The sequence below is a fragment of the Drosophila busckii genome, chromosome 3R, assembly GCF_011750605.1.
Source record: "Drosophila busckii strain San Diego stock center, stock number 13000-0081.31 chromosome 3R, ASM1175060v1, whole genome shotgun sequence".
In the NCBI taxonomy this organism is placed as follows: Eukaryota; Metazoa; Arthropoda; class Insecta; order Diptera; family Drosophilidae; genus Drosophila; species Drosophila busckii.
In genome coordinates, this window is record NC_046607.1 from 13106254 (window position 1) to 13128962 (window position 22709).

Genomic DNA, 22709 nt, shown 5'->3' on the forward strand with positions numbered 1-22709 from the left:
TATAAAATAAAAGCTAACTACTTGCTATAAATAAATGGAAAATTACAATTTTCACTTGATACAAGTTGTTACGAAACACATACAAATTCAACTTTGTAGTTTAACTAAATGGCAACCACTATATACATTATATATGGGCGTTCTAACTATAATTCTTACAAAATGTATATAAAAAGAATGCAAGTCTTTTATGCGGGCAATATCTGGTTTTGGCAAACGTGCAAAACAACAGCGATGCGTCAAATGACGTTCCATTTCAATGGGTCAGCCAGCCGGATTTGGTAAAGAATTTGCGCATTGAGTTCTCCATGGAACTGCCCAGCGATGGAGCGCCACTTAAGCAGACAGTCTTAAACGATAGATAGGTTGTTGGCGTAATGTTGTGCCTCTTGCACAAATCCAACTCATTGTGACTGAGCAAATTGCTGCCAAGCGGTTGTGGTAGACGCTTTAGCTCATCGAGCTGTGAGCGCAAGATTAGGCTCATGCTTAATGTTTGCCCCTGCTCCTGCTCTTTATTGCTTCCGGCGCCGGCCGCGGCCTCGTTTAGGCGCAACTGCTGGTGCAGCTGCAGCTTGGAGCCGCCTGGCTGCGGCTGCTGCTGATGTTGTTGGTTGACTTTCGCTGCCGCTGTCGATGTGGGCAGATTCGCATGCACTGGCGTCATCGTAGCCGTGGAAGTCGCTGCCGTCGCTGTTATTGCCGAGTCCATCGTCAGGCCCATCGTCGTCGCCGTCGTCGTCATCGTCATCGTCGTTGTCGTCGGCAGCTGCATCGTTGTCGTAGCTGCCGACGATGTCCGACAGCTATCCAAGTAGTTTCTGTTGGGCAATAATGCGCCGTAGGAGGTCGGGTCGCCTGTGTGGTGCGTGCTTCTTGGTGCGATTGAACTTGAGCTTGCCTCGGCGCCGCTTAACTGTTCGCTGTAGTAGCATAAATAATTTCAAAAGTTAAATTATTTAAATAATAATAAAATCTATGGCACTTACGCCTTTCTGAGATTCGCTTGCGGGGAGTGCAAGGAAGAGCTTGCCGGCCGTTGACTTCCACTGGAGACCAGCATGTTGTCCTGTGGTTAAAACTTGTCTTATACAACCGTTCAAACGCTGCGAGTTGGGCGCGTTGATAATACAAAGGAGCTGAATATCGTGAAAGTAGACAAGAGACAGGAGAAGAGTTTTATTGTAGCGCAATTCAAACTACACTAGAGCTGAACAACTATCGTTGGCATTAATATTTCCACGATATTTGTTTTGCATTCAAAATTTAGTTAGCCTTCAACCGTTATGCAGCTCTAGCAGACACGATATTCAACTCGCCATGCATTCCATTAGCACAACATACTACAATTGAGCGACACTTACGGTTTTGCCATGGCCATAAGGACCTGTCGATCGATGTGAGGCCATTGCCGCATGCTGTTCAAAGTGGCGACAGTCGTCGATTAGGGAAATGCCATTGTAGCGATATCTGTAGAGTTCGGTAAGTCGTATGCGCAGCTCCTTTTCGCGCTCTAGCGAGCCCAACAGGCGCTCGTACTCGTTGTTGCTATAGAATTGCGCAAAAACGCGAAACCGATCACGAAACTCCTTCTGTTCTTTGCTCAGCCCTGGATGCAATGCATAATTGCGATTGCGAAAGAAATTTGAAACCAGCTGATAGTCACGCACCATGCGTTTGCGACGAACGCGTTCACGCAGCCGGCGCGTGTAGATGTCAACATGAGCTAATTTAAGCATAACATCAATTTCCACATCCTCAGAGCTAAATGCTATGGTGGATATGAGCTGTTCGGCCGTTGGATCGTATTCGCGCTCAAAACTGTCGCGGTTTGGCATATAGCCAAGCTGCAGCGACTCCTCATTGCTTATCTCTAGCTGCGGCAGGTGTGAAAGTGCAGTGGAACCTAAAGTACCCGTATCATCCTCCGCATGAACAAAGAGAGACGGGCGTTGCGACTGCGCCGGTGTCCATGTCAAAGTGCCTATGGTGCCGTTTACAAATTTATTTACATACTCCTCTTTGGCATCTTCAGCAGATTTGGTCTCTATGTGCTTGCTAATATCCTCCCAGTTGCCAAAACCATATTGCTCGATAGCATCTAGCAGTCTCAGTTCCTCACGCGCCGTCCAAGCGCCTTTGCCGCGAAATACGCTCAATATGGCAGTGCCCGTGTCCATAAATTGATAATTATGATTATTTTGATGTGGTCCTATCTCGGCGCCCGAGGCAAAGCACTAAAAATAAACAAATCAAAGCATAAACATTTATTTGCTGTGTACACAAAAAACAGCTGTTTGAAATCAACTTTGTGAAATTGCCCGGCTAATGTACAGTTTTACATGCGTCATCATACTATCTCTGTTTTCCCCTCTTCTTTGTGCGCTCTGACACGCATACATATACAAATTTGCCAGATACAGTTTACACACACATACACGCACACACCCATACAAATCTAAATTATACTTACTGGCAAACAAAGGTCAAAGTTTTCGCACACGGCACAATGTACACGTATGCCCTGTATATCATCTTGGCAATTTGTGCAACTATATTTTGTAAATAAGTCCGCAATTGAAGTCATTTTGACTTTAAATCGCGTAATTTTTTACAAAAAAGAGAGTGCGAAAAATTTTCTTTCCTAGGGTTGCTCTGTGAAAATATCGATATGCGGCAATAGTATAGAACATTTTATCGATTAGCTTCGCCTTTGGACAGAGTTGTCGCATGTATGCATTTCAAAAACGTAACCCCAGACTTTACGCCATAGTTTAAGTGAAAATACGTTGGAGATGTTTCACAATCTCAATCATGCTCCAATCGCCGGTAAATATATTTAGCGAGCAACTGAGCGTAGACTTAAATTGATATGCATGATCCCTTTTATGTGGTCCTATCGCGGCGCCCAAGGAAAAGCACTAAGAATAAACAAATCAAAGCTTAACGATATAGTTTCTGTGAACACAAAAAACAGCTGTTAAAGAACAACTTACAACAACAAATACTTACTTGCTAGCACGTAGGCCTTCTATTTCATCTAGGCAATTTGTGCAAATAAATCCTTTAAGTGTAGACATTTTTGCATTGTGTCTCGTTATTTTGTTCAAAGAGTGCGAACAATTTTCTTTCCTAGGGCTGCTCTGTTTAAATATTTTCATCGACATCGATAGTCAACATCAGTTTCGCGCCCTAGTTTAAGTTGAAAGACATTGACTTTGGATACAATATTACATATATATTTATTGAATTTCAAAAGTTTAATTCGAGAGTTTTGCCTTTTTGTTGCAGTAAATTTTTTACGCTAATATCACAAAAATAATATATAAAACTAAAATATGTGAGAAGTTGTTGCACAATATCAAAACCAAAACCAATAAAGTCTATAAATACATAGGAATACCGGATAGCAAGTGCTTACACCTAAACATGAAATTCCAAACACATAATGTAATATAATGTAGTGTCAGTAAATTAAATAAATAAAATGAAAACGATGGTTAATGTAAGGAACGCTTAAATAATTAACAAAATTAAAATGAAATGCATAAAACATAATGAGAGTTAATCATATAAAATCAAATGTTTCGAACAATATTCGGATACTTAAATCTAAAATTTAATTGCGCTGGGCTTTCAACGATTGTAGGAATTACAATGAAGCTGGCTAAGGTTAGGTTATATTAGTGTTGTTGATTAATATTGATTAATTGTATATGTTGAATATGTTTAGAATATTGCTGTGTCCTTCCGAGCAGCAGCCGCTTTGGTATAGGGTACACTGAAGGAGGACTAGTTTCTGTTGCGTGGCATTTGTGGTTACTGATGCTAGTTTGCTTAGACCAAAACTAAAAAATTACTTAAAACACAAACTTTAGGTTTTTTCTTTGTTTTTTTGGTAAACATAATCCTTATGGCAAGTTTGTCCAACAGTTGCGTTTTTTAAACGCCCACTGGTTGCAAACAATTTTAATTTGATTACCTAACATAATCTAAATAAGTCTATTTGAGCGCCAAATTCGTCTGGGAAGTCGCGCCTGGGCAAGTCACTGGCAGTTTATTGCGCAATTTTCACAGTTCAGTTTATCAGGTTGATTTCAATATCAAATGTGTTAAAGGAACTAAGAAATACTTGTACAAACCACAAAAACAGGCGCGACGACAATAAAGTCGTCATAAGCGACAGGCCGCAGCCCAAGCCATACTTGGGCAGCATCCTTGTCACCGCAACGAGACTCATAAGTAGCTTTTGAGAAAAACGCCCTGGTCTGGTGGGCAAACAAAATAGAAATATTCGAAGGTGTTACCTAAACCATAACTATTAACTAATTTGGTACGTAAAGTCTTTGTGTTAATGTCCGCAGTTTGATTATGATAAAAATTCCGTGGCACACAGTAACTCACAAAATTGACTAACAACAGAAACATTAGAGTACCGGTCAACTTACATGGGGATTCATTGAAAATAGTTCGAATGTTTGTTGCGGCTGCTTTCTTGCTCAACACATGCTTTGGATTCTCTCTTTCGGCTGCTGTTTGGTATAGTGGCAAGGGGGAGGCATCCATACGTTGGCTGAGCTGCTCTACTACTGTGGATAAAATCGTATAGTTGGCTTGAACTAAGCGGGGAGAGCTGTGTGACTGTGTGTGGGTGACACTATTATGCATCATCTGTGTGCATAAATTGTGCTCTAAAATATTGTCGACGTGCGGATAGCGGCTGTTCTTCTTGTTGCTGTTTTCTAGTCCAATTCTCGGCGTCGTTGGTGCGGAAGTATTAGGTGGTTGTGAATTAAATTGTTTCTTGATAAAATATTTGTGGGCTTTGTTCATCTTTAGTTACGGTAGAATCTGCTTCTTGGGTTTTTTTAACTCAGCATCTTCGTCACGCTTGACTTCAGTATAACGCTCGCCCTTAAGCGAAACAATCTTGTTGTCTCTATAGCGCACAAGCTTGCGCGGTTCCATTTTCGGTACAACCGGCTTGTATTCGCGCTGAGTTGCATTCTTATCCACATAGGAGTATCTGTATACAATAGAAGCATAAGTTAATATATACACCACTGTATATACTATTGTATATTCATTACCTGGCAATAATGCGATTCTTAAGCTCATTATCATCAACAACCACATTCTTTTTAAAAATCAAATTCTGTGACTTATCAGTTAAGCTCTGGTTTGTCTCTTGACGATGCAATAGTATCTGGGTTGCACCATCAATGTCACCCTTTGATATGGCAATGCAATGCTTTATCTGCGTAAGGCAATAAATAATTTATTGTCTTATTGGATGTTCATAACAAGCAGCTTACCTCAACATAAGCAGTATCGGGAAACATTTCCTGCAACACCTCAGCCTCACACAAAAAATAATCACAAGTGGAGCTGGAGCTATCGGTGGAGCCACCATCACTGGTCTCCGACAAATGTTGCGAGCGCTTGCCACCACCCCCACCACTGCTGCTGCTGTTGTTCGAGGAGAGCTCATCCTTCTCGGAAATAGACGAGTTGCGTGCGCGCAGCTTCGATTCTGGTATAATACTTGACAGGCTTAGCGAACTGTAAAAGATACATACACACACAAGCACGTAATTAAATTTAATATTTCATATACATGCATGCATTGCCTTACTTAAGCGACAAATTAACAGTGTTGTGGTTGCCCTGGTTTTTTTCCACTTCGGTAAGTTCGTTGGCTAGTTTGTATATCCATTCGCAAATAACGCCCTGATCAATAGTGGAAAATTCCTCGAAATATGCGCCCATCATTTCAACAAAGCCCTCGACATCGAAGCACGGATCCTGCGAGGCTTCTTCAAGTATAGATATGATATAGGATAGCACAATCTCATCAACAACACTAAAGTCAGCGCCTGGAATATGAGCGCTGACAAATTGCACCAAGCTGCGCTTCACCATCTCATGTTGCTTCTCAAGATTGGTCATGGTTACAGATATTACGATTTGTTTTGTTGATTTTTGATTATGCGTTCGGCGAATTTATGTATTTCGTTAAACTCGGATAAATTTCGGTAAAAGCCTATATGCGCACAGCTGAACTTGTTAATATCAATGGAAATTATTATGGCAGAATACTTCAATCGAAAACATTAATATCAAAACGATTTTTAGACAAGCCGAGGCCCAGAAATATATTTTAAATAGCGTTTTTTGCGAGCTGCGCCTTTCTTTTGCTTTTCTTCTTCTTTCCTTTTTCTTCTCAATCAATAATTTGCCAATTACGCAAGTATTATCCACAATAATATTGTGCGAGCAGTGCAGCAATAGAATCGCAATAAGTATGAGCAGATGCAAACAAGTGAGTATATTCTGTTTTAAACACAAAAAGGACTTTTAAGAAAAGACTCATTATAGTTCAGGTCGTTTGCTTGTGCATTATTGATTTTTAAACTTCAAACATTTAAAGTTGTATCTGAGATATACTTAGCGAGACTGAACGCAAAAGAACTACAAAGTTGAGCAAGTTACTCGTTCATTTGAATCCGAACAAAGCGTTGCAACTCTATTTCACAGCTGTTCGCGCTCTATATTTCAAAATTCAAACTTAAGCAAATTAACGTTTTCTCAATGAGTTGCTTTTGTGACCCAAATCTCATTTAGACAGTTTCCAACAAACGTGGTCCATTATTTGTCAGTAAATACATCAATATAATGAGTGGCGTCAGTTATAAGCTGACGTTGGTTTCGTCACAAGTTCAGTACAATAATTTTGTAACTAAAATTATTTGTTTTTAAATTTTAAACAGGAAAGCAAACTAAGCGGGTCAATTGTACGATTCTTTTTAGCCGAAATACTTAATATCTCGGCCAAGGAGCTGCTAATCTTGGCATTTGCCAATGCAATATATTCTTTATGAACTGGTTATAGCGGTAAACTGAATTGTGGCCGTTGAAGTTCAGGGCTCTGATCGCAGAAGCACAAAAGAGAGATAATAATAGGCATGCCAAAAAGTTACGATTAGTATGTTTATAAATGCAAATCAGTTTTTGAAATGATAACACCCGGAAGATTGACAAACTTGTGCACATGGACAGTTGAATTGCCTATTTTGACTTTGGTAAACAATTGACTATTCATTAAACGGCTAATTTGGGAAAGCTCTGACTGATGGATGGGCCGTGTTTCCCATCAACGAAATGTGTTAACTGGTTTATTTGCGTAAGTGTAAGCGGGAGCGAGTCAACTGTAGGCATGTCATGAGCGCAATTTGTTGCCGTGACAGCGATAGTAAATCAACTCAGCAGAAGCTTACTTAACATTACATATTGCTTCAGCAGAAATTGTTTCCAATATTTGCATACATTGTCTTTTTTTAGGGCACGTGACAGCGCGGGTTAATAAACTTATTCTGCTAATCATATTTGCACAAAAATTCGCAAAACATAAACTTCTACAGTTTTGCTTTCTTTTGCCGGTCATAAGAAACCGCCACTAATTGAAACAATCTTGACCTTACCACCGAAAACAAAAAAAATTGCCTAAAAACCATCGAAAACTTAAATCGGCCATTAACGCGCTGCTACGACGACTTGCAATCGCAAATGCTGAAGTGGGGGCTTGGGCCCAAGCTGCTCGTTCTGCTGGCGCTGTTGACGTTGCCGTCGCTGTCGACGTCGACGTCAACGTTAACGTTAACGCAAATGATCGTGGGGCTATTTTGTTTATTTATACAGCTGAGCGTGTAGAACTCCGTATTAGTGTCTTCTTGGCGTTTGGTGTTGACGGTTTTCACGAATCTTTTCCAGCGAGTGCGATTCTCTGTGAGAGAGTGTGAGTGTGTGTGTGTGAGAGCGAGCTTGGTGTGCATGCTTGTGTGTGTGTGCGACAAACGGATCATCATTAATATTGATAGCAGGCAACTACAAAGTGCAAAACAGGTACGGAAGTGTATATAGATGTGTTTTTTGAGATAATCTAGTGCTAAAGTGACTTACATTAAGTTAATAAATTAACGCGCTGTGCTGTCGAAACATGAGCTAAGCCTTGACTACTAAATCATTTGTGCAACAGCCAGACGCAACACACAGGCTCAACAAACTTGCATTGTTTGTTGGTTACATTTGCACTTGTCTATTGGCAATTGCAGTTTGTCTCGCGACTGCTGCTGTAGCTTGACTGCCTTGACTAAATTTCGTTAGTTGCCATTTTGTTGCTCTTTGCCAATGCTTCTTTATTGGTGCTTGGCGATCTGATCGTTTTTTTTTTCTAGTTGACCTTAACCCAATGCAATGCACATAGATTAAGTGCTGCTGAAACTTGTCTGCTGCTGTTTATTACTTGGCTGCAATTTTGCCAGTCAGCCAAGGCCAAGACTGACAACTCTCAGGCGGCCAAAATTAAATGCTTTGAACTTGTAATCAATAAATGGCGATGGCGATGACGATGGCGATGGCAATTGCAATGCAGCTGCTGTTGCAGCTGAAGATCACAGTCATAGCTAAAATTAGACAGCAGCGAGGTCAGTCAACATATCACGTGCAAAATTCACACGAAACCAACATCAAGTTACAGCACAGCACAGCAAAATAAAAATAGATAAAACAAAAACCCAATTAACGCTGCAAATATTTACCAAGTAATTAAAGCGCAAACTCTTCTGCTTTTCGGCTGTGTCAAAGACAAACGTTAGCCAAACGTTGGCCAAAACTAATTGATTAACCTTAGCTTTAAGCGTGGGCTTAGAATGCGCTAAAGCGGGTTTAAAGTTTTTGCAAACGCACCATACGGCGCTTATAGACAATGTCTAATTTTACATTGCACGTGTGCGTGTGAAAATCTCGTTACAACGTAAACATCCGTTCCAGGTTTAAGGTTGCTCACAGCTCTAACTCTCTACAGGTTATTGGGGCTATGCAGTTTTGAGTCGTGGGTCACACGGCGCTTGTAAATTTTGTGTGAAACTCATTTGTCGCCAACAGTTTGGTGTGTAATTATTTGCCTCGTGCAATTAGGCAAGTGCAACTCTAGCTTGTTGCACAGGTCGGCTGTTGCGAGTTACAACTAATTGCAGCATTAATAGCATTAAAGTCGTGCGAAAAAAACTGCATATAGTATAAAAAGCTATATAATATATTATTGTATTTGCTGCGACCTTTGATCATCCATAATAATTAGCAGCCCGCAAAAGTTTTTGTTTTCAACGCAATTCTTTGTTTAGTTCGATTTCCCCATCGACAATTGGACAACTTGATTTCGTGGTTAACACAATTGCCATGATGTAGCACATTATCGGCGGAGAGCTTAACGCTGGGCAAATCCAATTCTGACAGCGCAGACAGTTAAGCAACAATAACAATGTTTTAAGGCTGAAATCGCAAAATCAATTATGCATACAAATCAATTTTAGTGCTGCTGTTGTTTAGTATTTGTTTACTTTGTTTTCCTGCAAATTTTGCTAATGAGGCGTACGCGTCTCTCTGGGTAGGCGTGGCATGCGGAAGCCGACAGCTACATTTTAATATTAATATAATTATCTTAACAAACTTTATAGTTTATAGCAAACTGTAGCAAAACTTTGGCAACACCAAAGTCAGGCAGAGGGCTTCGGGGGCAAATGCGGGGGCATTGGAATTTGCAAACAGCGTCAGCCACTGGAACTGTCAGTTGTTGTTGCTGTTGTTGTTGCTGTCGCTGTCGCCGTCGCTGTCGCCGTTGCTGTTGCCAATTGTCGTCACATTTTTGGACATGATAATGCCGCACAGCTCATTTTTCCTGTCTCCAGTGTCAAACTAACACGATGTGCATACAGATGAGCTTTGGGGTATGGGAATGAGATCGTCAACGTCAACAGCAACCCCCCAGCACAACGTGTTGACCGTTTAAGGGGACACAGAGGCTTTTGTCAGAGGCAGAGCCCTCGCCAGCTTAGTTTTAGTTCAGTCGTTGTCGAAGCTGTGGCCCTCTACGTTCTAAGTGGGGAGTAAATGTAATATACATTAAGTATACGTCGTGTGCGATTGAGCAACCCAAGCGAGAAATTTCACAGCTTTAATTATAAGTTCGTAAAAATATATCAGTTGGATAACCTGAATTAATAAAGAATCAGAGCCCTTGCAGGTGCGGAAGTACGTTGGGTACGCGGCTATTGATCTAACTAAAAACGAAACGAGTTAACCCAAAAGAGCTCGCATAAACGCTAAGTAATTGAAAATTAATGTCTTTTGTTTATCGTTTTTATTTAAATGTGTGTGTATGTGTGTGTGTGTGTGTGCGTATATGTGCGTTCGGTGTTGCAGGTAAAATGCTCAATGTTGTTCCGCCTGCAATTTAAATAACAAAAGAAACCAGACAAAACGCACATTAATATCTATTTAAATGCGCAAACTTAGCCAAGAGCAGCAGTTTATATTGTTTTTGTTGTTAACTATGTAAATGTTAAGAACACTAGCTCTGCACACACATGTGTTTTAAAGAATTCATAAATACACATGTGTGCGTGTGTGTGTGTGTGTTTTCTCGCCATCTTGAATATAAATAGTTAGCTAGATACATTTGGCATCTCTTAGCTACAAGATGAATGCCAAAGTTATCTGACTTTAGTGCCAAGGCGAAAAATTCAAATCTAGCCTTGGTGAATGCCACTACATACACGACACACACACACACACAGACACACACACACACTTACACACAGTTGTGCTGAGCATCGTAAACTTAACTTGATCAGGCTTTTAAGCCACCAAGTCTTGCGGTCGTTGCCATAGAACCGAACCGAACCCACCAAGCAACTAAGCAGCCGAAACGATTTAATTAAGCGCAGTTCTATTCTAAATTGATCAGCCAACAGCTATTTAATTATTATTACTATAATTGCATATGAGTTGCAGCCCATTGTTGCTGGCGACGATCATACGATTGAGCTGTATGTCGCCCCACCTGCCCACACCTAACCCCGTTTCGCTGGGATTTTTCTTTTCATTAAATAAAATATTGGCGTGCTGTGTGCCCGCGTCGCATTTTTATGCTGCGCACGCTCAACTGCCGAGCATAATAAAGCAAAGCAAAGCAGCGCGCTCAGGCGCTCAAGCTAGATCTTCTTCAGCTCCAACTTGTCTCGAACGTGCGCAGCCTGTCTAAGCAGCTGAGCTTAGAATAATTCATTCAATAATTTGGCAACGAAGCGTGCGGACGTCAAAGCGTAGCCCAAAATAACTCGCTGAAAATTTCTAACACTTGGACCCTGCCCTCTTTTTTATTGCAGTCATCCATAGCCATAGCAACATGACGACCTACATGAAGATATTCAACGAGCGCATCTCGGGCCTGGCCAAGGGCGTAGGTAAGTGCAGCGCCAAGCTAAAGTAACAAGCAATTGCTAAAGCAAACAATGTACTTAGATGAAACTGTGGACAGTTGGTTTCTGATGAGCTCACCGGGTCCAGTGATTACTGTGGTGATGCTTTATCTGCTCTTTGTGCTCAAAATTGGTCCCGAGTATATGAAGAATCGCAAGCCAATGGATCTGAAACGCGTTATGGTGCTCTACAATGCCTTTCAGGTGTGCTATTCCATCTGGATGTGTCGCACGGTGAGTTACATGGCGTATACTTTATGTGACAATATAACTGCAACTTGCACTTTGCTTACAGTCCATACAGGAGAGCAATGTTATGAGCTCGATCTTCTCCAAGAAGTGCGAAATTGTGCGCACTCGCGAACAGAACCTAACACTTTACTCAGGCGCCTGGTTCTACTTCTTCTCCAAGATCATCGATCTGCTGGACACCACATTCTTTGTGCTGCGCAAGAAGAACAACCAGGTCTCATTTCTGCATGTCTACCATCACACCATTACCGTGCTCTTCTCTTGGGGCTATCTGAAGTATGCGCCGGGCGAACAGGGCGTCATCATTGGCATCCTCAACTCGGGCGTGCACATCATTATGTACTTCTATTACATGGTCGCCGCCATGGGACCGCAGTACCAGAAGTATCTCTGGTGGAAGAAGTACATGACATCCATTCAGCTGATACAGTTTGTGCTTATTCTGGGCTACATGTTGGCTGTGGGTGCCAAGGGCTGCAACATGCCCAAGACATTGACCTTCTTCTTTGTGGCCAACACTGTTATCTTCCTGTATCTGTTTGGCAACTTCTACCGCAAGACCTACAAGAAGAACAAGGCGCTGGAGGCCAATGGCAGCGGCAGCGGCCGAGGCATGAACCTGGCCCAATCGGCATTGCGTGCTGCTGGCGGCATGGGCTGCATGCCAATGCAGAGTAAAGTGAACAGCAACAGCAACAACAACAACAACAACGACTGCAGCCAGTTTAAGCCGTACTTGGACCTGAACAACAACAAGGTGAAGCCACTAAAGCAGGAATAAGCGCAGTGCACTTCCAGCGGGGTTATATATATGTATTAATGTATATATGTATATGTTTTGGTCGGGTCTTTGTACGTAGTTTAGCTATATATCATTGTTAGAGCATGGCTTTAGTCTAATGTTACCATATTTGTATATGAAATAATTCTGTATAATCCATAATGTTTATGCCAAACAGCAGAAGATTACATCCAAATATGTAGCTGTATAAGTGTGTGCATGGGTGTGTGCGTCTGTGTCTGTATGTCTGTGTATGTGTGTTTCGCCTTAAGTACTTATTGTGAACGCAGCTTTTCAAAATTTAATTAATTGCTTAATTGTTTTTGATTCTTAATTTTGATTTCTGCATACAAAATAAACAAGAAATTCTTACTCTTTTTTAAAAAATTAAACCAAATGAATTTGTTTGAATAACCAACTAGTTAGAACCAGTTAACAACGGGGTGTACCCCATGGCAAAATAGAAGGCGCGTGGCTTGCAAAATTATGCAGATGACAACGTTTGAATTTCTTTTATTGCAATAATTAATTGCCGCCGATCAGCGCTTTAGACAAATCGCATGGCCTTCGCTTTGGACCCGGAGACTCAATGGCGACAATGTGCTTGGCCTGATGATGAAGCAGCAGCAGCAGCTGCCGCAGCAACAAATTATAAATTCAACTGCCTTGTTCTTGCCGCTCCAATGACACAATAGTCAAATTCGATTCGTTGCTAGCATGTAACGTTGAGCTAAATATAGCTAATCAGCCCCGCAGCTATATATACTATAGACAAAAGGGTTGCCAAGACTTGATTCAAAGCATAAGATAAACTAGAGATAGGCACGGGCCGTAGTCGATAAATTAATAAGGGCCTAACCCGATCAAATTTTAAAAAATACGACCGCATAACCGATTATTTTTTTATATATTTTATTATTATTATTATTTTTTATATATTAATGATTTACTCATAATTTTTTCAATCAATATGATAAGTGTATGAAATCTCGTGACTGTTTATATATACCGTAGTTTTTGTTTAGACCCGAGCTCAGGAATTCTTTCGACACGAAGCTCAGTCACGTGCGTGCCCCATCTCTAATCTAAACTAAGCTTAAGTCTGGAATACAAGTTATGCCAAAAAGTGGGAATTATTAGGGAGGTGTAAAACACCGCCAGTCAAAAAGAAAAAAACAATCTTAAGCTGCTACACTCACAGCTAGCAACATAAATTAAATGGCATTAATCACAGCATATGCAAATATATGTTGACTTTGAACGTGTCGTTGAACAAGTCGTGCCGGTTATAAGAATATCGAAAAAAACCAAAACACAATTCTTTTTCGTTTCTTTTGACGCGAGTTTAAAAAGTAAGTGTGCTTGAACCCCCAAGTGGTTCTGCCTCTGCAGCTTAACTTGGCTAAAATGCAGTCACAACTTGGCAAGACAGACAAAAAAATTGCATACTCAAAGGCGTTGACTGAAAATGATAAGAAAAACAAAAGAAAAACGAGTTCGCTGCCCAAGTCATTTGTTATATTTTTACCAATAAAATTCAATTTTAGTTATTATTAATGTGGTTATGTTGAACTTGCTGACACTGCGCTGCGTCTTAGGCCAAACTGAGCAAATGTATCGAAAACAAACGCTTCACTCTGCTCTGGTCAAGATCAGGGCCAAGTGCAAAACCGGCTACTGTTCAAAGTGTTTTTAGCTTCCGCTTTTTGGCTGATAAGTTCCGTTTTTGAACTGATTGATATTGAACGATCAAAGGTTGTGGCGTGAGATTTTGGCCCAGGGCTCTAATTATAACTAAAGCTAACATCTTCAAGGTGAGACCTGAGGCTGCGGCTGAGATATGTTGACGTCTGTTCTAGCATGCGAAGAACTTTATTAATTTATTTATAAACTTGATACGCTGCATTAATTGAAGCTGGCACACCCAAAAGCTTAAGACTTCTTGTATTTCTTTGTCTATGATTTTTATTTACTTCCGCTTCTTTGTTGAGCCAGCAGCCATAATTCAATTAATTTGCATCGACTATTCATGCGTAATTAATTGAGCAATAAAAAGATTTGTGCATTTTGTGTTTTTTTTTTTGTATATTTAAATTTATTTTTAGCTATTTATGCTTTATGTTTTTTTCGCGTTGCTTATGTCTATTTTACATACAAATATCGAAGCATCAATATGTTTACAACTTATAGTAGATATACTATAACAGCTGTATATATGTATTATCGCTTAAGCATATATTTAAACAACTAATTCCACTTTGTCATTTCCTCGTAAACTTAACTTAATACGGTTTTGGCGACAAAAACTAAACCGTCTTTCATCTCTATTGTGGTCGCTCAGAAGTTGACTAAATATAAAGAAACCCAAACATACAAACATCAAAAGAAGCGATGGCTGCGAAAAAAGCATTTAGTTGTTTGCCTACTAACTCAAAGCTCATTTCTCAATATCTACTGCTGTTTTTCGTTTTTTTTGTGATTCGTAGTGTTGTTGTTTTCTTTATGTTTTGTCTTTTTGGCGGCGGATTACTTAACAAATTAGTCAACAAAGTTGCACATAGAACTACGCGCATTAGCGTAAGTTCAAGTATTTTTGGGAGCAGGATGGGAAGGGAAGGGATAGGTAGGGAATGAGGTATGGTCATGGGTGTGGGCTTATAGCGCTTTCTTCTGCGCTGCTGTCAGCTGCGCTGCAGCATTCAGATCCTTGGCGCAGCTGTTGTTGTTGTTGTTGTTGTTGTTCTCTAGAGCCTTGGCATTGGCCTTGGCCTGAGCGGCAGCAGCCTGCTTCTTCTTGTAGGACTTCTGATAGAAATCGTTGAACAGAAAGTAGAAGAAGACAGCGTTGGGCAGCGTAAAGCAGACAGACCATCTGGGATAGCCGCAGTCAGTGTAGAGCAGTTGGGTTTGGTGAATAAAAGCGCAGCAGAATTGAATCTAAAAGCCGTAGAAATAAATTAAGTAAAGTTTAGTTTAAAGTTTGATTATGACTTGCTTACCATTTGCAGATTGGTAATGTACTTCTTCCACCACAGATACTTTTGCATTTGAGGTCCAAAGGCAGAGAGGAAATAGTAGGAGTACATAATGATGTGCACAAACGAGTTGATGAAGCCAATGAAGGTGCCATGGCCGCCAGGATAATATTTGCTGGTGCCCCAGCTGATCATGGGCATGACCGTATGATGATAAACATGCAGGAACGTCACCTGGCGATCGTTCTTGCGCAGCACAAAGAAGATTGTGTCCAGCAGCTCAGTGATCTTGGCAATGTAGTAAACATAGACACTGCGCGCCTCTCTGTACGCTTTGGGAGTGCGTGACCAGTCCACAGGCTGGCAGCGCCAGCTGTATTCACGCCAGATGCAAACGCCCTCGTAGACCATCCACACGCTCAGCGCCACTTGAATAAAGTTGTAGATCAGCAGCGTGCGCTCCAGTTTAAAGGGCTTGCGATCGCGCATGAAGCGTGGCCCCCAGGACAGCACAAAGAGCAGATAGCAGCCCAGTATGCTCAGCAGTGGCAGCGGTGACTTGATCAGAAACCAGTCATTGGTGCGCGGATCTATTTGGTTTTAACATATATTTAAATTGCTTAAGAATGAAAGTGACTGTTTCTTCGGCTTACCCGCCAGTTCGACAAATAAAAAGTGCCAGTAGTCCGTTTGAGTTGCGTTCACGGCCGCCATTTTTAAATGCTCTGTCTTCTTGATTTCGGTATATTTATAGTATAAACGTTCAATTTGTTGTTATTGAAATTTAAAAATCTGCCAAGCGCGTTAGCGACGTACTCAAATTGCTCGAAGCGAACGAGTTTTATCCAATGTTCTAAAAAAGCGTGAATTAAATTTCAAAATGTTGTTGTTAAACAAAAGTTAAGCAAATAAACTTCATAAATATTTAAGCATTGGCATTTACACATTAGTCGCTTGTTGTTGTTGCTGTTGTTGTTACTATTGTTGTTGCTTGAAAACTTGAAAGCAGTTTACTTCTTCTGTGTGATGTCAACCGGCCCTAGGGCGCAGCTAATATTTGCCTAACACAATTTTTTGCTGGTTGAGGCTTGGCCTTAACTGAAAGCTGTCGCCGTTTCACTCTTACCAAATTATCATGTAACAAACAGTAAGAGTAAATTATAATTATTATTATGAATTAAAGGCAGCCTCTGCATGTCTCACAGCGTAATTGAGCGCAAGTTGGTCTCCAGATTTGGGCGCTCGAGTGAGTCAGCAACAGCAACAACAACAACAGCAACAACATTAAGTTGATATATTGTATTTATTTTGTTGCGCTGCGCTGCGGTTAAATAATTTTCGAAAAGACACTAACAAGCTGAAGTCGCCAAGCGCTAACAACAATAAAAATCGACGCTAATAACTGTAAACGAGACGGGAAGTGGACTGCAGCAAGTGGCTACTTGAACTTCACGGAGGCCACTGCGTTATAGATACAAAGATACAAATTAATTTAAGCGTCGATTTGTTAACAAACTGCTGCTGTTGCTGTTGCTCGAGGCTAGTTGCTTAATTCACACACAATATTCTCTATGACTTCTTGAGTTTTTCCATAAATACCTATCCAAGTTATTTATTTGAAGGGCACGGCAGCGTAAACTCATTTCCTGCAAAGAGCTTTGGCTATTTGTTGCAACAACAATCAGCGCCACATGAACCAGAAAATCAAAAACAAAAAGCGAACAACAAAATTAAAGGTGCTAAGAGGCAGTCATTTGACAGAAAACCTTTTCACAAAACTGTGCCAAACAGCATCGAGTTTTGAAATTTAACAGACTCTGTACAAAGCACAGCGGACTTCTAGTCAATAGAATAAAGCTACGAGTTAAGCTTGTCTGCCTGTCATTTGTGTAAATTAAGAGCCATTCAAATAATTTAAAGCGTCTTTTCGTACTTTAACACTAAACTCTAGTCAAATGAGTCATAAAATTTGCGAATTGCTGAACGTGACAAATGCTTGGCCAGTTCTTAGCCCATTGACCAATTGGTCAGCTTGGCTTAAAAAGGTTAATAGCGCGTGTGGGCGGCATGCAACATAATTTACGCATGCGTTGCGCTGTCGAACTTCTTACACTTGGCTAGTCAATTGTCAAAGCTGTTGGAAGGGCACTTGCTGTTGTGTCAACAGCAATTGTTGCCCAAGTGTTGTGTTAACAACTAAAACCTGCAGCAAGTTAGCAACGCCATTTTGTTCAAGATCAGCGCCATGGCACGAGTAAAAGTTTAATGACCTTGACACCTGCCTAATACAAAAATTTGCATATGATTTGCATAATAACAGCAGCTCAGAGAGTTCTAGCTACATTAACTTAGATACGATAGAATAAAACAGACGTTGCTGTAAAATAAGTTCTTTGCATATCCTGAAATAAATTGCACAGTTTTCGTAACACACACACACACACACACATACACAGCGACACAAACACATAAGGGCGATCACAAGCACCTGTTGCAATCGCCTTAGTTGCCAGTTTGCCTTAATTTACAGCAGCAGCAGCAGCAACAACAACAGCAGTGATTGCTCTTAATGCTAACACCATGACAAATGTATTTTTTGAGTCTTTGATAATTATTATTTTCTTAGTTTAAATTAAAGGGAGAGAGACACCTCTGCTGTCATCCGCTACCCACGAGACTTGTACGCGTACTGAGCTGCTACGGCGATTTCTGCGCTGATATGTATAAAAAATTTGTACGTTGCGTCTAGATTTGTTTCGATTGTCTGCTAGCCCAGAGCCCAGACTCAGCAGCAGCAGCCACAACGCTGTTGTCGTCAGGTTTTTTACCAATTATATTGTTTTTGTTATTAGTTATTGGCTGTATAGTGCTACTCGCTGGGCGGCAGTTTCATCTGCTTGCCTTTTGTTTCTCAGCGCGCAGCAAACGTTCTGTGAGTCTCGTTTTCAGCCTCAGCTCAGTCTCAGTCTCAGCTCAGCTCATCTCTTCGATTCGATTTATTGATCAAGTGTGTGTTCGCTTAACAACATAAACGGTTTGGCTGTAGCTTCGAATTTTGTCTTTTTTCGCCGGTTGTTGCTTGAATTTGAATTAAGTTTAAGCAGCTGTAATAAAACAAGCAGAAACATGCCATATTTTAATATATGCCATAAATTCTTGTTCAGTTTAAGTTCCTTCACACCTTGGCTTGCTCTACATTTAATAATTTATTAAATATATTTATATATTGCTACAACAATTGCATTGCATTGATTGCTGGCGTCAGATTTGATTTAATTTTTTGCAAGCACAATTTGAATGATTGGCTAATTATTTATGTACCAAGGCTGTGCTAACTGTGCTTGTGGTCATTGTTAGTTCCGTTAATTTTGACTCTATTGAAGTTGGTTTGACTGCAAACCAGTTGAAAATTGTTTCATCATTTACATATGAATTCTAAAGGCCCAGGGCTTGAATCTTAAGAATCCAATCAATGTCACTTCCGGCTCACAACATTTTCTGTTGTGTTCAATACGAATTAATGCTAAGACCAAAGTTAGTTGCTTCTTGGGGCTGAGGTCAATTAGAGTTCAAGTTTGGCTTACTGTGTCAACGGCAAATTGAACTTGACCTTGACTACTAGTATTCCAGTTTAATATTTTCACCCAAGCAAGTTCATAGCTTGATAAGCGTTTATCCCTAAGCAGTCTGCATGCATCACTCATACGCAGCGTTGTACATCGCTCTTCCGGTCACTTAAGTCAGCGTCCGCTGTAGCTTTATCAAAAATTCATAATTGTATGCAAACAACTATTGATTGAATATATCACGGCTGCCAAAATGATTCAGTTTTGAGGCTTGAGGTGAGTTCGCTTCAGCCACGAGCCACTGCAGCTTATGCAAATTTCTTCCGCAAACATTCACATACATACGTATGAGCAAAACCGTTAACAATCATTATTGTTTTGTTTGCTTGCATGTACCGCTTCGTAGTTTTTGATACACACATAAAGCATCAAAAATTGCGTAGCCGCCTTATAATCGTTCGTCAAGCAATTAAATGTTTACACGTTTGTATTGTGCGCCTCTTCACTATAGAATTCCAAATTAGATAATGCCAAGTTCTACGCAATAGTAATTAATAATTTGGTTTTAGGCCTTAAGCAAATTAATGCAAATTCTTATGTTCAAGGTCATTGCTCAATTTTAAAAGAAAGTGCTATCTGTATGGGCAAATTTAAATATGAACATGTCCGCAGTTATTGAATAGCGAATCAGTCCAGAACATGGCTTGAGTGTGCTGAAATTTTCCGTAAACTATTGTACGCCTACAATGATTTGCAAAAATCTAAATCGAATTAGTTGTGAAAATTCAAATTTGCCGCCCAAGGTGTTCCGGTTTGTGGCTTGGCTAATATATTAATAGCTTAAGCTCGTCTCAAAGACAACAACCCAGCAATATGTAAGCCACCCTAAATGTATGCCTTGATTTTATACTCTGAAAAAACTTACTCAACGAACTCTGCGGTATGTTTGCAAGTGATTTAGACAACGAACTTGCTGGGTATGTCAAGTTCGTTGCCTAAGTCATTTGTTTTTAAAAGTGTAGGCATAGATTTTGTACTGCACACAATACTCATTTGCATTTATAATTAAATTAATATGAAATTTATTGTTTTATTATTATTAATGTTTTCGTTATCGAAGACGTTGACATTAGCTTTGGCGCCTGCTGCATAGATTGCAAAGTATATGAAAAAGTAACGCAGCAAATGACACGCAGGATCGAGAACTAAAAAACTGGTAAAGTTTAATTTGTAATACAATAAAAATATTACAATACGCTTAGCAACAATAAATAAATAAATTTATTTTTACTAACTTTTATTTAAAACTTTTGCATCTGTTCATTATTTTTTCGTTAATTGTTGACATAAATAACACATTAATTATAAATACAGGTACTTCTAGATTAAATTAATTATATTGTCTTTCTAAATCGAATATTTGCTACTGTTTTGCACATTATTTTAATAAAATTAATATAAATTAAACTGCATAGAAACAAGTTTGATAAGTCATTGCACTATTGTATTAGCATCCAACGTCTTATCAAGTGTTTAGTTTTTGGTGCTTTATAACGTAAATTGAACTGGTTTTGGTTAGTACGGAAATAGAAGAGTTGACGTATGATTTCACACCGTTAATAATTCATGCGGCCCATAGAGCTACCTCAGCAACCGTCTTAGCCTCAGCCTTAGCACCTTAGCGGCTAATCAATACCGGCGAACTACCGTTGGAGTCTGCGTGCCCTTGCCAAAAACAAAAACTTGTTTAACGAATCGAGCGAACTGAAAGATTAGAAGAGAAAAATGTTATTATACTTCCGTTTCCTGATCGAAGAAAAAAGCGATTAAGATGTACAACGCTTTACATTTGGCAACCAGTTTGAAGAATTTGAATTGAAGATTCTATAGTTGCTGTTGCTGATCTGCTCTGCTCTGGTCTTCTGCTGTAGAACATGAAATATGAGCTGGGAAAGTGTGTCAAGTTCAAGCACACACAGCAAATTTGCTAAAGACGCGCCGTCTGATAGTTTATTCTTGCCTGAGTCAAACATAATATATCAAACATTAATCTAAAAACGCAAAACGCAGCTCAAGTTCAGCGCGTGTTGCCAAGAACATTTCCAGTTTGCAGCGGCATTAAAGCCCAACCGTTTACGAGACGCTAAGCTGCCTTCAGCTGAAGCTCACTGTGTGTGACTTGGGGGGTTTTCGTGCTGTTGCTGCGATCCGGTTGTTGATCCACCATGACACCAACACACACATACACACACAATCAAGTAGTAGTGTGTACTTTAGCTGGCCTTTGAGCCAGCGCTCCATGTACAATGACTTGGCTATGACGTGCGCTTTGACTGAAGATACCAATTCACCTACAAGCGCATATATTTGGCCAGCTGATTAGCAGTTGGGAATGGCCATCAGCCAACATTTGGGCAAATTGCTAATCGGGAGTTTTGGCTGCTGCCACTGTTACTGATTCTTTGGACCACAACAAACGATTGCACAACAAACTGTTGGCGTTTGAGCAATCAATTAGTGTCTACAAAATAATTTTGTGCTGTTTAGTAATAAAAGAATTTAAAACAAGTGCAACACATTAAGAATACGCTGTAAGTTCATTTAGATTTAATTGCAGCAATTAATAAATCAAACGTAAGCAATGAACAGCAAAATGATTACAGTAGCAATAACAAGCAAATTAATTGTTTTCAAATTACCAAACTACAATTGCAACAATTCCTATTGAATTTATGTATATTAATTATTAAGAAACAGTTATATTGAAGAGTATTGCGGCGTTGAGTTTTGAAAGTTCCGAGTGAACGCACAAGCTGCAAAATTTGTGTGTTGTTCATGTAAATAACAATATGCAAAAGTTTTACGCATAAATTTGTTTGCTCAGCTTGTAGTTGCTTATGTTGTTTACTTTTCTTTTACTTTTTCTTCTTCTTCTTTGTTTTCGGCATAATGGTTAAGGTCAAATTTTTGCAGCCAAACTGCAGCGCATTTAAAAGTTATGTCGCCTTTGCAGATGTGTTCAATTGTTGCAAAATCTAAAGCCATGTAATTATTGTTGACTGCCGCTGAACTTAAACGTAATTGTAAACGTAATTGCAATTGCTTGTGCTTTAATAGCTGCTTATTAATTAAAAGTGCTTTGGGCTGCTTAACGCCTTTCAAAAAGTTTCCGTTATCAATGAAATTGAAAAACAACAGCAAGCGATTAACGCGTGCGGTCAAATGTCCAGACAGACCAAAGCTCCCCTCGCATGTTGTGCTAATTAAATTATTAGATTTATTGATTTTCCGCGGTGCTGTGTGTAACTGTTGATTAGTATCATTGCACAATAAACTGTATATTAAGTAACTTGGGCTTGGAATGTTTGCTTTTTGCTAGAACATTTGCTACATGACAATGCAGTTTATTTAGCTATTTAGTTCAGTTAACAGGATTTATTTACTTTGCGAATTCACACAAGCGCATACACTAAGCTCGGCACCTTGGCTGCTTTTGCATATAAAATGCGTGAAAAATCAATAAATTAATATGTGATATTTATTTTTAAAGTTTATTATTAGTTATGACTTTATGTTTGCCATTGGCTAACTAGAGCCCAAGCCTTACTTCCGTCTAACCTCTTAGACCTAGACCCAGACCATGAAGCTGTGCGCTCGGCACACATAGTAACGTTTTAATTGTTATTATTATCAGCGATGCATGCAAAAGAACCTACAGAGCTTACAATGTCATCCTGACCATTGAGCTAGGCGTGAGCCCACAACATGGTCAAAATAATCATCAAGTGCTGTTGAGGTCGAGCGCACTTCAAAGAAC

General features: G+C 39.9%; 4 protein-coding genes across 7 annotated transcripts; 1 reads left to right on the top strand and 3 right to left on the bottom strand.

Annotated features, from left to right (window-relative positions):
- Nucleotides 1-6: 6 nt before the first annotated feature.
- Nucleotides 7-2650, bottom strand: LOC108604209 (transcriptional adapter 2B). 2 transcript variants are annotated; one of them, XM_017993570.1, is made up of 4 exons: nucleotides 2474-2650; nucleotides 1365-2237; nucleotides 990-1069; nucleotides 7-923 (listed from the first exon to the last, which is right to left on the bottom strand). In XM_017993570.1, the coding sequence occupies exons 1-4, from the start codon at nucleotides 2585-2587 to the stop codon at nucleotides 257-259; spliced, it is 1734 nt and encodes a 577-aa protein (XP_017849059.1). In that variant the 5' UTR covers nucleotides 2588-2650; the 3' UTR covers nucleotides 7-256. The 2 variants fall into 2 exon arrangements, with proteins under 2 accessions (XP_017849059.1, XP_017849060.1); XM_017993571.2 differs by having other exon boundaries at nucleotides 712-923; nucleotides 990-1139.
- A 1069-nt stretch (nucleotides 2651-3719) lies between these two features.
- Nucleotides 3720-6198, bottom strand: LOC108601742 (CUE domain-containing protein 2). The gene is made up of 4 exons (XM_017989662.1): nucleotides 5636-6198; nucleotides 5316-5562; nucleotides 5091-5257; nucleotides 3720-5026 (listed from the first exon to the last, which is right to left on the bottom strand). Exons 1-4 carry the CDS (start codon nucleotides 5947-5949, stop codon nucleotides 4840-4842), a joined length of 915 nt encoding a protein of 304 aa, XP_017845151.1. The 5' UTR covers nucleotides 5950-6198; the 3' UTR covers nucleotides 3720-4839.
- Nucleotides 6199-7724: 1526 nt separating this feature from the next.
- Nucleotides 7725-12715, top strand: LOC108604705 (elongation of very long chain fatty acids protein 7). Of its 2 annotated transcripts, none has more exons than XM_017994268.1 (4): nucleotides 7725-7902; nucleotides 11226-11303; nucleotides 11362-11552; nucleotides 11614-12715. In XM_017994268.1, exons 2-4 carry the CDS (start codon nucleotides 11246-11248, stop codon nucleotides 12349-12351), a joined length of 987 nt encoding a protein of 328 aa, XP_017849757.1. In that variant the 5' UTR covers nucleotides 7725-7902; nucleotides 11226-11245; the 3' UTR covers nucleotides 12352-12715. The 2 variants fall into 2 exon arrangements, with proteins under 2 accessions (XP_017849757.1, XP_017849758.1); XM_017994269.2 differs by lacking the exon at nucleotides 7725-7902 and adding an exon at nucleotides 10064-10164.
- A 1865-nt stretch (nucleotides 12716-14580) lies between these two features.
- On the bottom strand, nucleotides 14581-18013 carry LOC108602440 (elongation of very long chain fatty acids protein AAEL008004). 2 transcript variants are annotated; one of them, XM_017990562.1, is made up of 5 exons: nucleotides 17977-18010; nucleotides 16143-16179; nucleotides 15980-16058; nucleotides 15351-15916; nucleotides 14581-15288 (listed from the first exon to the last, which is right to left on the bottom strand). In XM_017990562.1, the coding sequence occupies exons 3-5, from the start codon at nucleotides 16038-16040 to the stop codon at nucleotides 15007-15009; spliced, it is 909 nt and encodes a 302-aa protein (XP_017846051.1). In that variant the 5' UTR covers nucleotides 16041-16058; nucleotides 16143-16179; nucleotides 17977-18010; the 3' UTR covers nucleotides 14581-15006. The 2 variants fall into 2 exon arrangements, with proteins under 2 accessions (XP_017846051.1, XP_017846049.1); XM_017990560.1 differs by having other exon boundaries at nucleotides 15980-16179; nucleotides 17977-18013.
- Between the last annotated feature and the right edge of the window lie 4696 nt (nucleotides 18014-22709).